The 14,806-nt window shown below is 40.4% G+C and overlaps 1 protein-coding gene across 2 annotated transcripts in view; it reads left to right on the top strand.

Moving 5' to 3' along the window:
• Positions 1-14,806, top strand: part of EPHA3 (EPH receptor A3) — a 377,391-nt gene that overhangs the window by 292,407 nt on the left and 70,178 nt on the right. For both annotated transcript variants that reach the window (XM_019476436.2, XM_019476435.2), the window contains exon 11: positions 8,330-8,515. In XM_019476436.2, coding sequence (XP_019331981.1) covers positions 8,330-8,515 — 186 coding nt within the window. The remainder of the gene's footprint in view (positions 1-8,329; positions 8,516-14,806) is intronic.

Raw genomic sequence — 14,806 nt, 5'->3', positions numbered from 1 at the left:
TCAAGATGGGCAGATTTTGGAACAGGAATGCAAGTGTCTTATTGAACTATGTTGTCGGTGTTCCAGGATATCCATGGTCTTGATGGGCACTCATTCCTCTTCATGTGATGTGTCAGAGTGCAGTAGATAATTGTAAAATCTCAGCCCCCGCGCCCCATGGAAGTATTTGAATCCTGAAATTTATCAGATATTGTTTTATGCTGCTTCTTATTTAAGCTTCCGAATTTTTTCCTTAACCTTTGACTGATCTCATTAACATTTTGAGAAGAAGGAACCGGCTTTCAGCAAGCACTTTTGCAGGATTTCATTAAGAAAGCTAAGCAAGTGCTTTCCACATACATCACAATTAACCCAACATGGGAATAATTTTTCATACACTTTTTATTCCCCTTCATTGCTGCTAGGAAAAAGTCAGATTATGCTCCTTGGCAGTAGACTTTTTGTTACTGCTGGTTTTAATTTTGTCCCACAAGAGTGCACTGTTCTCCATCCTCTTCAATAAAAGCAATGAAGCAGTGTGCTCACTGCACATGCATTTTTAGAAGTAGCATGGGGAGAGAGAGAAAGGAGTGGTTCAAAATCCCAAGTTATATTTCTGTGAGGCTGGAAGCTTAAGCTACCTGATGAATATATTGGGCTTCATATATTGTGAGAATCTTAAAAGCAGAAGGTACATCACCAGAAACATTTATATGCTCTGTGTGTGTGTGCATGAGCATCTGTAACTCATTGATATTACTTATTTTTATCACAGTGCATATAGGATTGAACAGTAAGCACAAATTAATAAATGAAATATATGGCAGTGGGGAAAAGAGTTTTATATTCCGATAAGCCTCAAAACCAAAGGTCTCCTGAGGGGGCAAGGATGTCATAAACTTCTTCCTGAACCACTCCACCCCAGTGAAAGTAGCAGTGGCTTTTGACCCTCAAAATCAGCAGATTCTTTTTGACCCACACTGATCTCAAGGGAGGTGACAGCAGCATTGAATAAATCTATGGAGAAGCTGTACCCCTCTGTAGCACCTGTAGCATCTCCTGCCTCATGGCAGCATGCCCTCAATAGAATCCAAATCTCATGAAATGCCTGCAGATGTCATACCCCAGAGCTTGCTCTTCCAGCTTCCATGTTTCTAGCTAGCATCTTCAGGAACACTTTTTCAATTTGAGGATACTGCCAACCTTCCTTCTGAAATGTCATTTGAGCCAATGTCTTGGGCATTCCTTGCCCATCAGTCACCTTCTTTACAGATGTAAGCGTGAATAATATCAGAGGATGATAAAGACATTGCATTAAGCAGCAGCAGAATTGAAGAGCGATTCTTTTAAACATTAAACCATGAAATTAAGAATTACACACACCGGTCGGTGAAGTAATCACAACGTTCTGGAGTAGTTCTTCAAATATTTCCACAAGGCTTTATCCAGGGACTTTAATAAGGAGGAATAGGGAAGGTCTCTGTATCCACATGCCTTTGAATACCTTGGTGCAACAAAGGTACATCCTTTTCTAATGAACAAAAACATGGAGGATTTCAGTTAGAATCTGGGCATCAGAAAATTCAGCTTGGATAGTAATTGTTTCAGGTTTTCACCTGATTGTTCGTTCATTTAAAACAATTTACTTGATGTTTTTAACAACCCAGTGTAGCAAAAAGCTTAAGTGTATCTTAAATCCTATTGGTTTTAAAGGTTGTTTAAGCACATGGGGAGTGTTTTCTTGAATAGAAATGGATTGAAGCCCTTGCTGAACTAAGCCTTAAGTGTTCACTTTTCTTTTAAAGTTTGGACAGCCTTATAGAAAAATGTCCAAATTAATCAAAGCACATTTAACATTTATCCTATCAATCAAAATGTATTTAGTTTTAATAGACTGGCCACTACCTTTTCTGTAAGGTTTGCAGTGTATGTCCATGAGATTGATGAGGCTCACAAAGCTCATGAAAATTTTAGCTTTGCTGACTCCCTCTATCTGTGGTGGAGCAGGGGGGAATTCCATGAAATTTAGATTTAAAATCAAATCAAGGAAGTAGTCAGTTTAACGGATTTGTCTGCTCTGAAGCTCTGTGGTCTAAACTCCTAACAAAATGTAATTGACTGATGGAGCAAACAACCAATTTAATGAAACATTTGGGATCCCCTGAAAAGATTTATATCATATAGAGTCCTTCCAATAACGTCTGTTTAGATTATCCAAATGGGCATATCAGTTTGAAGGCAAGGCAACATCACCTCTGTGCATGTCATTTTAGCAGCAAACAATACCTGATGGATGTCAGAGACAACCAGCAGCACTCTCTCTTAAAAACCGTCACATTTCTAGCAGCATGCAAAGCCATTCTGTTGACAGACCTTATTTCCCGCTGAAATCCAATCACTTTTCACTCATGTGAGCTCAGCTAAAGTGGATGAAGAGCAATGGCTCATGTAGAAAAGGTGTAGTTTTCCTGTCTGCCAGCATAGATATGGGCTAGCCCAGGATCTTTGAGAATCCATCTGTACTATAAGTGAAGAGACTAAATGTTAATGCATTTGGAGTACCCCAACCACCATGTTACAGTTTCTTCAAGGATTAATTTGTGATACTCACCTATTTGGAAAGCATGACAATAAGCACAGACAGAAGTGCAGCTTCCCACTGTAACTTGTAGCACTTTGCAGGAAGTGCTATGAATTACAATGATCCCCCAAACCCAACAGACATTTTCTGTTGGATCCCAGGGGCTGGAGGATTCAGATGCAATTTGAAGCAGCTGCGAGTCTGCAGTCACTCTCCTGTAGCTTTGCCTATCCCCCCTCCCAGCTACAGTGCTGTCTTCAGAATGGGCGACTGGTGCCTCCTGACTCTGGGGGTCTCCAGCGGTCAATCGCTGACCAGGGGAGGGAGGACGGGGACCCCCACCAACCAATCGCCAACCCCGGAAGCGCCAGCAGCAAAACCGGATGTGCTGCTGGCAAACCTGGAAGTGCCACTGGCACTTCTTGGGGGGCACTGGCCCATGGTGCACTCAGCCCAGCCCTGCTCCTGATGTGTGCAGACAGACATTAATGAAGGCACTCCATTTTAGAACATCTTCATCTGAACCCTCATGCAACGAAGGTTCAGATTTTTGTCAGTTTAGGCCCTTTTAAAGTGCTCTTTGGCCATGCATTTGTGTTTGGTCACAGCTATAGAGCACTTTCAAAGGTGAGGTAGGACAAAAATTGTCACTTCTGTTTACATTTACTATCTATATGAAAGCTGGAAAAAATGTCTTATTTAAGTATATTCACTTAATCTTCACAGTCCACACAGGAGTGTTGCTACTATGTGATATAATTTTCAGAAGAGCTTACAATACTCATTGTTTTCGGTAATGTTCATGAGTTTTCCAAAGTTCTGACAATTAGGTCAACAGGCTTTACATGCTGGGTCTGAAGGAAGAATATAATGTTCTTATAAATCATCTTTTTTTGTCTTAGTTCATCTTGCATCTAAATTGCACAGTTGCTGTTAACTGGTACAGAGAGACAAAGGACATGAAGCATAACTTTTTCTTTCACAAAAATATAACAAATATCAAATAAACAGCTCATTCCTGACTCTGGTCAGAGATGAAGGATTGATTGCCTCTGTACTCAGCTTGCTGAAATCATAAATATAAGTCTGGTTGGCAGTGACCAAATAATAGTTATAAAAGACTTGCTTGTTAATAGTTTTTCAGGCCGTTAAAAATATAGAAAAGCAAATACGAAGCTATAGCACAAGATACATTTCCAATTTTTCCCTGTTTTAAAGGCGTGCTTTTGGCCTTCTTCTCAAAGGATGTCATAACAGGATTGAATGGTTGCTAACATATGAACTGTATCACTGTTTGCCCTTAAAAAAGCATACTGGCAGTTTTAGCTGGTAGGGGAATTTTTTTTTTTTTTATTAGGAGTTTTAATGATATATATGGAGCCTGGAATAGTACTGTGCTGCCCACAGTCCTCAGAAATCATTAAAATATATATTTTCTCATCCAGTGAGTGGCTTTGTACTCTGTAAATACATTTAATTTTAGAAAATGTCAGTACAATATAACATGTACTATTCTAGTACTTTACTGCAACGTATGTGCAGATATTTTGAGTAATACTTCATTCCATTAAATTTTGATAGGTATTTGTATTAGCAGACTAGCAAATCCTACTTGGGTACTGGGTAGCTTGGAGATTGGTTATGGGATATGAAGACTTTCAGCTATAGATCGTTGGTTGAATTTTAACTTAGGCTAGTGGTGACAAAAAGCTGTTTCTGTATTATACAGGTTCATGCGACTGCTTCAGATAAATAGGCAATGTATGTTAATTTCTAAGATGAGTTTATATTTAAAAACTAAAACCAATCTGTCTTGACACCATTTTTCTCCATCTCAGAGACTCTGGAGAATGATTTTTCCTCTTGCCCGTTAGTTGGTACCTTCAAAAGAGCGGGGAGACTTACTGATAGGTAAACAGGCAGAACTTTAGTAGTGAGGGCTTTCAGTCCAGTGCTTCTCTAATCACTAAATCTACTCAAACAAGCATACTACATAAAAGGTTGTCTACTCAAAATGTTTGATTCTTGTACTATACACTCATTTTCAGTTTCTGCAAACACTGCTTAGCACAGATAATGACCTCATCAATGTCAAAATGAATCTCTGTGGGCAAATGACTTAAAATGCCTTTGTTGGCCTAAATAATTCTACTGCATTTGGGATTGACATATTGGGCATGTGTCGCAGGGCACGTCAGTGCCTTGCTCCTAAGGAGTGAAAACTGCCAGGGAGAGAGAGCCCTGGCAGAACATAATGGGCACAACTGCAGGTTGCTGGGGCAACTAATGGGAGTCAGCTGGCCAGAAGGGGGCAGGGCCTGGCCCCTATAAAGCCCAGGGCTGAGGCCAGGCTGGAAGTTCCCTGCCAGCAGCCAGAGAGGCAGGAGCTCCTGGAGGAGAGATGCGAGAAGCAACCGCAGGTACTGCTTGAGAGTCAGCTCCAAGATGTTGGAGCAGTGTGGTTGTAGCCAGGTGGCTTATAGTTATGTTGCAGCCTAGGGGCTTGTGCTTTGTTTTGTTTATTAGACCAGTGGTTTGGGTGAGGCTATTAGGGGTTGGAGGAGGCCTCATAGGGGGCTCACGGTAAAGTGAGGACCCCGGCGCCAGTGCGGGCGCAGCCTATGCGCCAGTGAAGGTGCAACCTACTCATAGGGGCCAACAGCAGTGTGTGGGGACCCCGGCGCCCAGGAGGGCGCAGCATACAGGGTGTATAGACCCCAGCCCTAGGGAAGGGCATTTCTGAAGCCCCAGCGTGGGCGGGGTGAGCTCCCAGGAAGGGGGCCATTTAGTAAGCAGGTGCCAGTGAGGGCGCAGTTTACGGGGTGCGTAGACCCCAGCCCCAGAGAGGGGCGATTGAGCCCAAGTGTGGGCACAGTGAGCCCCAGAAAGGGGGCAGAATAGAGATAACAGCCATTACATCTACAAGGCTTGGGCTGCGGTATTAGGGGAGGTCAGAGCCGCAGAGTGCCCCCTGCCATCGGGGAATTATAATGGGCAGCCTCCCGCTAATTAATTAATTAACATCAAGACATGGCAGGTGAGAAGACGGGCAGTCGCCGCAGGAACAGGTGAGCGGGCTGCAGCTTGGCTCGGCTTGGAATCGATGCCTGTTACAGCATGTCTACATGAGATACTGAACTTCACATTAGCATAGTTTACTGTGAAGTAAGTATGTGCATTTATACGTGCACGTGCTTGCTTCACAATAAACCTCCCTAATCCCAAGTAAATTTGGTACCTGCAAATGCAAGTTGCAAATCTGTTTGGGATTAGTAATGGTGCCATAATGCTCATATAGATGCCTGACCAGGAGCAAAATCTGCTCCTCGTCAGCCATCCACTAGGGGGCAGAAGATAGCTCCCTGCCCCCAGGAGCTGCCTGCTGCCTGGGCGGGCTCCGCCACAGGAGCCTGGGCAGGGACTATGTCCCCCAGCCCTGGCAGCAAGGAGTTCCAACCCTCCTGCACCCAGATCATGATAGGGGAGTTGGGGCTGAGAGATCTTTATCCCCCAGCCCCCACTCTACCATTGCCATTGGGGAACAGGGTGCTGAGTGACCCTTATCTCCCAGCCTGAGCCCTTTGACCATGGAGCAGCCAGCACTGAGACCTCCCTGCTGGCAATCTTGGAGTTGGGAATAAACTCCCCATCCCCCACTCCATGATTGCAATTGCGATTGCGATTGTGGAGCAGGGGCTGGGACTTCCCTGCATGAGGACAGTTCCCCACCCAGTCTGGAGCTGGCTGGGACTTGCCCCTGACCAAGACAGTTCTCAGCCAGCCCCAGGCTGTGCGAGGAAGCACATGCAGCCTGGAGGTGGCTGGAAACTCCTGTTTTGGGCAGTCTCCAGCCAGCTCTGGGCTGCACATGCAGACTTCCCTGTGCAGCCCAGGGCTGGCCAGGAACTGTCCTGGTCAAGCGAAGTTTGCAGCCCCATGCCCCGATTGGGTGATTGAGGCATGGGGCTTGGAAAAAGCTGCAGGGGTGGTGTAGGTCCCAGCCCCTTCCCCCCAGCTGCGAGGGCCAGAAGCTCCCTGTTGCTGGGGCAGGAGGACATTGTCCCCACCTCAGTAGCAGGCAGCCCCACAGAGCTAGGAGACAGCTGTCTTCTGGCCTGGTGTTCCCTGCTAGCCCCTGGGCTAGCACCCAGGCGGAGTCTGGAGCTCCCCACACTGGCAGCAGGGGCCCATTGCAGGGCTGCAGGGAACTTGGTACAAATTGGCTCCCTAATCCCCGCATGTATAAATGCCTGCCCAAAAATGCTTACTCCAGAGTAGAGTAAATTTGGGCTGAAGTAAATGCATGTGTAGACACATCAATTAAGTGGTAAAAAGCTAATGTATAAACAGTATAATCATTCTTAATATAATGTATCGCTCAAAAACATCAATAACATTTCTTGATTCACATAAAAATTAATCAATTCAGATTCAGATTTGTAGTTCTTCCTTTCCCAGTTAGACTTTTCTACACCAGAGCATCTGACTAAATATGACATATAAGGAGCTATTTACATTTAAATGTAAACCATTTTGAGGAAAAGGGGCTGACTTGGTGCTTATCAATAGAAAATGGGCATTAAAATAGCTCTAGACATTGCTGCCTTATGGGGAAAAAAACATTAGCTTGCAATTCCATTCTTGTCTGTTCAAAACAAAATGTTTTCTATGTCATTTAAGTAAACCACATGGGGGAAGTATCATGATATATAGGCTATAATGAAGTGGTTATTTATATGCCTCATATGTGGATTGAGCATATGCAAGTCATTTTCCATTTTTGGGGTTTTTTTATTTTTTCTCTTGGAATGTGTCAAATTTAAATTACGGGGAGTCAAGAACAGCTGCCCTAGCTGATTTTTAAAGGCATTAAAACTAACCTGATACAATTGTTTAGAGATTGTTTAGTATAAAGTCACAATTTATCTATATCTAAAATACAGGGAATAATACTCTAAGACAATTTTTTTGGAAAAAAGCAATCCAAATTGTATGTAAGTGCAGTGTTAAGGCATCTAGAAAGTACATTCTAACAACTTATCTATAGATTTTGATTTGCTTACATGAAACATAAAATAATTTTTCGTATGTATTTTACATGCTCCTGTCTTGTCAATGTGTATCCAACAAAGAACAAAGGAAACTGCATAAAATAGTATTAAAAATATCTTGTGTTTTCCATCTGAGGATCCCAAAGCACTTCACGAAAGGCTCTGTCTTGCAACAATAGTAAGCTATATTGCATATATGTAGTCAATATTAACCCATAAAAGTCATCACACATGTTTGCAAAATTGAGCTATAGTGGAGCAATGTTACTAAAGGTTTGTCTTTTTTTTCCAGCAGACTGTCTCTGGCATCTACATCCAAACTCTTGTAATAGTTTTTCACTACTTACATTGAAATCACTAAGCCACTTAATTTTGTTCTGTTCTACTGAGTGGTAGGTCAGGACAGGGTTCTGGGACTGCCTCACTACTCTGATGTAACTGCATCATATCGACTGGTCCTGTTGCTCCTGTCCCACACATACTCCTTCAATGAGGCATCAGGACCTGTGGTGTAGATAAAGTATATAAAACAGGCATAATTAATTAAGTTAAATAACTGTCTGAATGTCTCATGCTTAAAATAGATGTCACTGACTCTCGATTTTGTAACTTAACCAAAGGATGTATTACATTAGTGACTTGGCTAATGGCACCTTCCCCCTTAAAGTCCTAAAGAAATAACTAGAATTCATATTTTGCCTCTGTTCTACTTTACCAGGTGAATTCGGAGAAGTGTGCAGCGGGCGTCTAAAACTTCCTTCTAAGAAGGAAATTTCAGTAGCAATCAAAACTTTGAAAGTTGGATACACTGAAAAGCAGAGAAGAGACTTCTTGGGAGAGGCAAGCATCATGGGACAGTTTGATCATCCCAACATCATTCGGCTAGAAGGAGTTGTCACCAAAAGTAAGACCTTAGAGTGCATCTCATGTGGAGGGGCAGAGTAAAATTTAAAAGAAACAACCTTATTTCAAGGTACCTTCTGAAAATCCATCAGTGTTCTTCTATGAGTATGTCTCAATAAAAGATGAATGTCACCCCCCTGAAAATCTAACAAGGGAAATGTGCACCTTGATTTTTTTTCTCAAAAGAGGGAAAGACAAGTTCAGATGAATGATGCAAAGTGAGCTTTCACTGATCTAGGAGTTGCTGTGAAGTCAGTGACCAGCACTTCTGGGGGTCTGTTGCAAGCGAGGTTAAGAAGAACAGTTAGCTGAAAAAAAAATGTGCAAAGGGATCTGCAAAATAAGAGGGAATAAAATGCCTACTTGAAAGAAAGGGTAAAAGGAAAAGAGAAAAATAGAACATTTCATGAGAATATTTACAACTTAAAATTCAGCCATAAAATGACAGATTGTACTAACCAATTTAGTACTCCAGAGCTAATTGCTAACAAAGCAGCCAACAGACTCTTGCTGATAATCTGTTTAGAGTCATGGACTTTGGTGTCCTAAGGTTTCTAATTGGATAGAAGCAATATGTTGCTTTCAAGCTAAATCATTAGCCATTTTCATTAGCACAGATTTGACAAATAATTTTTCAGAAATTCAGTTATTGCTATTAATAGTTTGAAGTGCAAGATATACAATATCTAAAAGTGGTTTTAAGTGCCCCAATTTTTTGGGTACCCAAATTAAGCCACACCCTATCTTACAGGCAAGGCCCTAGAAAAAAGAGAGAGCATGCCTATCTCTTCTCAAGAGAATTGCTTTATTGGAAAGCTAAAAATAAAATTAAGTAGCATTCATATCTATGGAAATACAAACCCCCAAAAAAGGATGGGTTTAGGTTGGACCCCAGGATCTCTGAGCTCTTGTTAGTTGTTCAGTTCCTCAAACAACTCGTGTCTATTATTCCCCTTCAATCCTCTCCAGTTTTACAATCACAGGTGTACAGTAATTAACAAAATGCATATACAATTTGATTGGATATGTGTTTAATGAAAAGGGTTGACCCTGAAGACCTTCCCCCCCCCCCCCCCCCCACACCCCAGTTAATTGAGGGCACCAGGATCGTTGTGTGCCATTCTTTATGGTAACAGGCTTCAGTTATTTTGTTTGTTTTACTGTGGTCAAACACTTAGGGTGAAGTTGCACATTGCATTTACACCGTTTGAAAGGCACTTAAAACATATGCATGTTAAAGCTTGTTAATTTGTGCTAAGTGTCCTCTGAGTGTCTAAAAGTTATGCCACCAGGCAAGGGTTAGATCTAGGGTGTGCTACCTAGGTTGTGTTAAGATAACGGTCTTATCGATGGAGATAAAACAAGCAAGTTGCAGTCCTCTAGCCTCCCAGGGTGCACTGCTCCCAACTACTCCAACTTCCACACCCACAGCAGGACTAAAGCTCAGGTATCCTGGCTCTAAGCCCTGTCCCTGTTCACCCCCCTTTTAGTGGCAAGTCAGAGTTGTGCAGGCAAAAAATAGTAGTAACCCTTAACACATGACTGCTCACAGCATGTTCTAACTTTAATACCACTTAACATTCAACAGATTTAGCATGGTCTAAGTATAACATATATCTTCACAACTTTGCCCTTAGTCAGTGCTTTCCTGTTTAAAATCAGCAAAAACATGGAATCTGGCCTTATAAGCCCATCTTTATATAAGGTTACCCAGAGTTTCTGTTTTTTTAAGTTACACATTTCCAGCAACAATACAGTTCCCATCTTTATATAACTGAGGATTTATACAAGGTGGAGGCACTTACACTAAGTCCTCTATGTTCCTTGCACATTTTTACTAAAGGTAAATTTACTAACTTGGGTCTTACTTTTATTCCCAAGCAATAGAAATACTTTCAAATTTACAGGGTAAAAGAGTTTAATATGTTTTAGAGCATTTCATTAGCATTTCTGATTTATTTGACTTACCTGTCAGACTACATTGATTCCTGATGAAAACCGGGTCAACATCCACACTTGAGCTATGCACTAGAAAGGCATCTCATTTCAAGAAAGCTGTTCTGTGTTTCCTAATCAAGCAAAATACGCACTACTGTGAATGGGGCATTGGTCTTGAAACAACCACAAATAGCTAGCATTCAATCAGTGTGATATTTGCTGAGGTAGATATATGAGAGGATGGTTATCCCCTTTCTTCCTCCAGCAGATATTGTGCAGCTTATGAGGGTGTCTGTTAAAAAATGCTTTCCAGCCTTCTAAAAGATTTACAGATAACAGGTGGCAAACTCCTGAGGATACCAGCAGGCTGCATGCTGTCATGCTGGCCCAGTAGTAGCTGAGCTCCTCTAGCCGTGCAAAACTATATGGCTGCTTCCGTTCTGCTCCTCCTCTCAACTCCATATCACTGCATCATCGGCTCTCCATTTTTTAACAAATATCACTTGCTGATTTGAGGTGGGACCTCTGGAGTCAAATCTCAGCTTCCTTAAAGCCTACAACAGAATAGAGAATAGTGGCTTTGTTTTGAGGTTGGTAAACATAAATACAGAGACTCCAGTTAAATTTTCTAACTTAGAATTACATTGTAATGTGCTAAAAAGCAAAATCAAATTCCTGTAGTAATTGATAGGTAGAAGACCAATAGTATCCTGTAAGGAATACTCTTAAAAACCTATAGGAAGGAAGTGAAATTTCATCTCTGGAATTCTGTAGATTAAAAATCCCTATGTAACTCTGCAAGGCTGTCAGTAAAACAAACCACTAAAAGTGACAACTTTCTGCCTCTTCAAGGAATAGCTTGGATACAGATGGGTTCTTTTCCATGGTAAATGTGTGCAAGGATTGTGAATATATATTTAGTATTTTTTTAATTGCCTGCATGTGAAGTTTTATGCAGTGTATAAAGGTAACTTCAGAGGTTCACATTTGACTGCAGCAGTCTATGAAATAAAGACAAACAAAAGGCATGAACAAAAATAGCTAGTGTAAAACTTTAGAGAATCTCATAAATTACATCTAATAGACACAGCTATAATAGAAATATTTTCTCTGGGACCATTCCATGAGCACATACTTTATTTCCTTAGATAACAAACTATTTATTTGATTTTTCTATCTGACAATTCAAGTAAATATGAAAAAGCTGCCAAATCTGCCTATATAAATCTCAGTTATCTCATTCTTACATTTAATGAGGCACATTGTACATTCTGAATTCTCGGAAGTACTTGAGGCTCCAGTGATAGTTTGAGAATTGAGAAGAAATTCCTTACATTCAGTTGCACTTGATATTTCTGTGACATTTCTGAAAATAATTTCTGCACACACAATTTTGTGCATCACTGCCTCTGAGCGTGCCCTGCAGAATAGCCAGTTCTTACTCTGTTCTTATGCAGGTGACTTTTAGGAAGTTCGAGTCTTGCATTATATTATTCATGATAGGCTATGAATAATTTCAGTAGTAAGTTTTGCATATGAAAGGTGTGTCATATAGAGGCTCACATTTAAGTAAGAGAAGGCAATATTTTAATCTTCTATATTCAAATCAGCAGAAAACTAGAGGATGCAGGGGTCCTCTTTAAATATAGTCAGATATAAATTGAGAAAATAATGGCATCTTTCCTTCCAACCCTCCATGCATTGTCACATTTTGGAAATGCTATAAAATTCTGTGCGTCTATTTTGGCAAGTGAGACAGCATCTCACTCAGCAAATGGGTTGTATTCAAGTGTGTGTTTGTATGTGGGCTGGATAGAGATTGAATATTTTTTGGTTTTCATTAATAAGCACCCATTTAGGTAGTGGAAGAGTAAGCAGACAAGGTGTTTTTGTTATTGGTGTTGCCTGGGGTAGTACACTTTAAGCAGCATATAACATTAATAGCAGTTATTTATGTTAGTTAATATTAGTTAGCATTAGTTAAAACCATTAATGATTAGTAGCAATAGTTATTAATGATTAATAGCCTAGATTTAAATATACTAGGCACTTATTAGGTAATAAATGTTAACATATACAACAGTCAGAAAAGTGTCTGGTTTTGGAAGAGAGTTTCCAGGATCATTCCCAATATGTAAAATGCAAGGTAAATAGGCAGTGTAACTGTTCATCATTAACCATATAAATTTTGACAGTTGGCTCCTCCCTAGCAATGCACTGACTTTGTATACTGATCAAATCTTTTGAATCAATTTCTAGCAATCTGCAATGGCCAACCTCACTAGAGGAGATGATTGGCTATTAGAGGCACTGAAACTAGTATGGGGCAATGTGCCATGCAATACACAGGAGAGGTGATGAGGTGTGTTAGCTAAATAAGACCTCAGTCCTTTGTTCCAACACTGAATTATTCCCCTGCTTCATATTTGTTTCTGTTCTGAACTTTCCTTCTACACTAGTCTCATGGGTGTCCTATAAGCAGTAGTCTTAATAGCCAGCACACATGTTCTGCTTAGTTTACTAATAATTTACAGCAATTTGTAGCCTGTTAGTATAATAAATTTCAGCAACACTGTTGACACAAGTTGTTATCATGTATAAATGGCTACATTTTGATAAATGAATGCAGAATGTTCCTTTAAAAGTACACAGCATTACTTTGGAGCATGTGTTTCTGATTACAGAAACATTTTCAACTAGATGCGAGTGAAAACCTTCACTAGAGGCACTCAGCTTATGTGAAGACAAATAAGACAGGGAGATATAATTTTATAATAATTTGAAAAGTTTTCCATCTTGCCCTAACTAATCTCAGATTTCTGATCCATCGTGAAATTAGCTGATTTTTTTTACAGTAACTAGGCATTTGAAAGTGATAGTCCTTCAGAATCATAAGAATATAAATTTATCATGCAACCTTTTCAGGTAGCCTGGTTATGATGCTACATTGTTGTTCAGAATGATAATTTGAGGAGATCTTTTCAGTATTCCGATAGGTTCTAAGTATCACGTTGCTCTTAGTGTTACCAAAAATAACTGTTGGTTTTAAGTGTGTGTTCTCTCTTACTGTAGATTACCCAGCACTGTGCTTGTAACCAGTTACGGGAGGGTTGTGGGAGGACCAGTGTTCTTGACTGTCTTAAACAGTCCACATCCTTATGGCAGTAGAATAATTCAGTACAGGGTCAAAGTTAAGAACAGAATGATTTTGTCATCTCTAGTCACTGATATAGGCAGGCAGACTACATTTCCCCATGAGACATCAAAGCATATCTACCAGGAGAGACTGGAGTGCATCATGGGTAAGAGAATCATAGAAGAATATTGCTGGAAGGGACCTCAGGAGGTCATTTAGTCAACCCCCCTGCTCAAGACAGTATCTTTCCTGTCTAAACCATCCTAGACAAGTGTTTGACTAACCAGTTCTTAAAAATTTCCAAAGATCGGGATTCCACCACTTCTCTGGGTAATGCTATTTCAGCCAGAGATTCCTGGGCACAACAGAAATACAGGTCTACAGCTAGTGATGACTGAAGTGGATAGACTGGTGTTAATCTGACACAAAATAAAATGTTTCAATTAATTTAGACAAACTGAAGTATTTTAATTCAATTTTCCAAACAGATTTAAAGATTTTGCAAAATGTAAATGTTCTTTTTGTAAATGTCCATTTTGTGGAAACCATTGCTGTTAAGACATGAAACAGAAAGAGAGAGAGAGAGAGAAGGATGACAAATTCACAATAGGTTCTAATTGGTACCATTTGTTTAAATTTCTTTGTTGTTCTTATGCAGCTGATTATGCAACATAATTCTTAAAGAGCTGGGGCAATTCCTCACCCTTAGAAGCTGCAATGTTATTGTGGATGATTCTCAGGACTTTGTCATGTGTTTGTACTCCCATGTCTACCTGCATTACATGGCATCACAGTTATAGTAACAATGTATGTCCCTAACTAACCCCCCATTCTCACTTACTTTCCCTACCAAAAACAAGATTTGGAAAATGGAGTACAAAATCATAGAACCTGCATGATAAAAAGAAATTGAGAGAGCAATGGCCTTTTCTAAAAACTTCACTGTAATAACTTTTATTTTTATATCTTTCTCTCTCATATGTGAAATTCTATATACATCCCTGGTTGTGCTGCAGAAGTCATGGGGCAAAATGAATGGTTTCACAAAGCTGTGATTGCAGTACCTACTGCATTTCTACAAACTACTTTCAAGGATATTTAGTTAGTGACTTTTCAGATGTTCAAATTGTAATTCAGGTCAGAGCTGAGCAGAGGAATTTTGAAAGTTTTTTCTCTAGGAGAGGACATAAGAAAATGAGTATGGGGCTGTTCCTCTGC

This window comes from Alligator mississippiensis, chromosome 1, assembly GCF_030867095.1.
Source record: "Alligator mississippiensis isolate rAllMis1 chromosome 1, rAllMis1, whole genome shotgun sequence".
Lineage (NCBI taxonomy): Eukaryota > Metazoa > Chordata > Crocodylia > Alligatoridae > Alligator > Alligator mississippiensis.
This window is presented reverse-complemented; position numbering and strand designations above follow the sequence as displayed.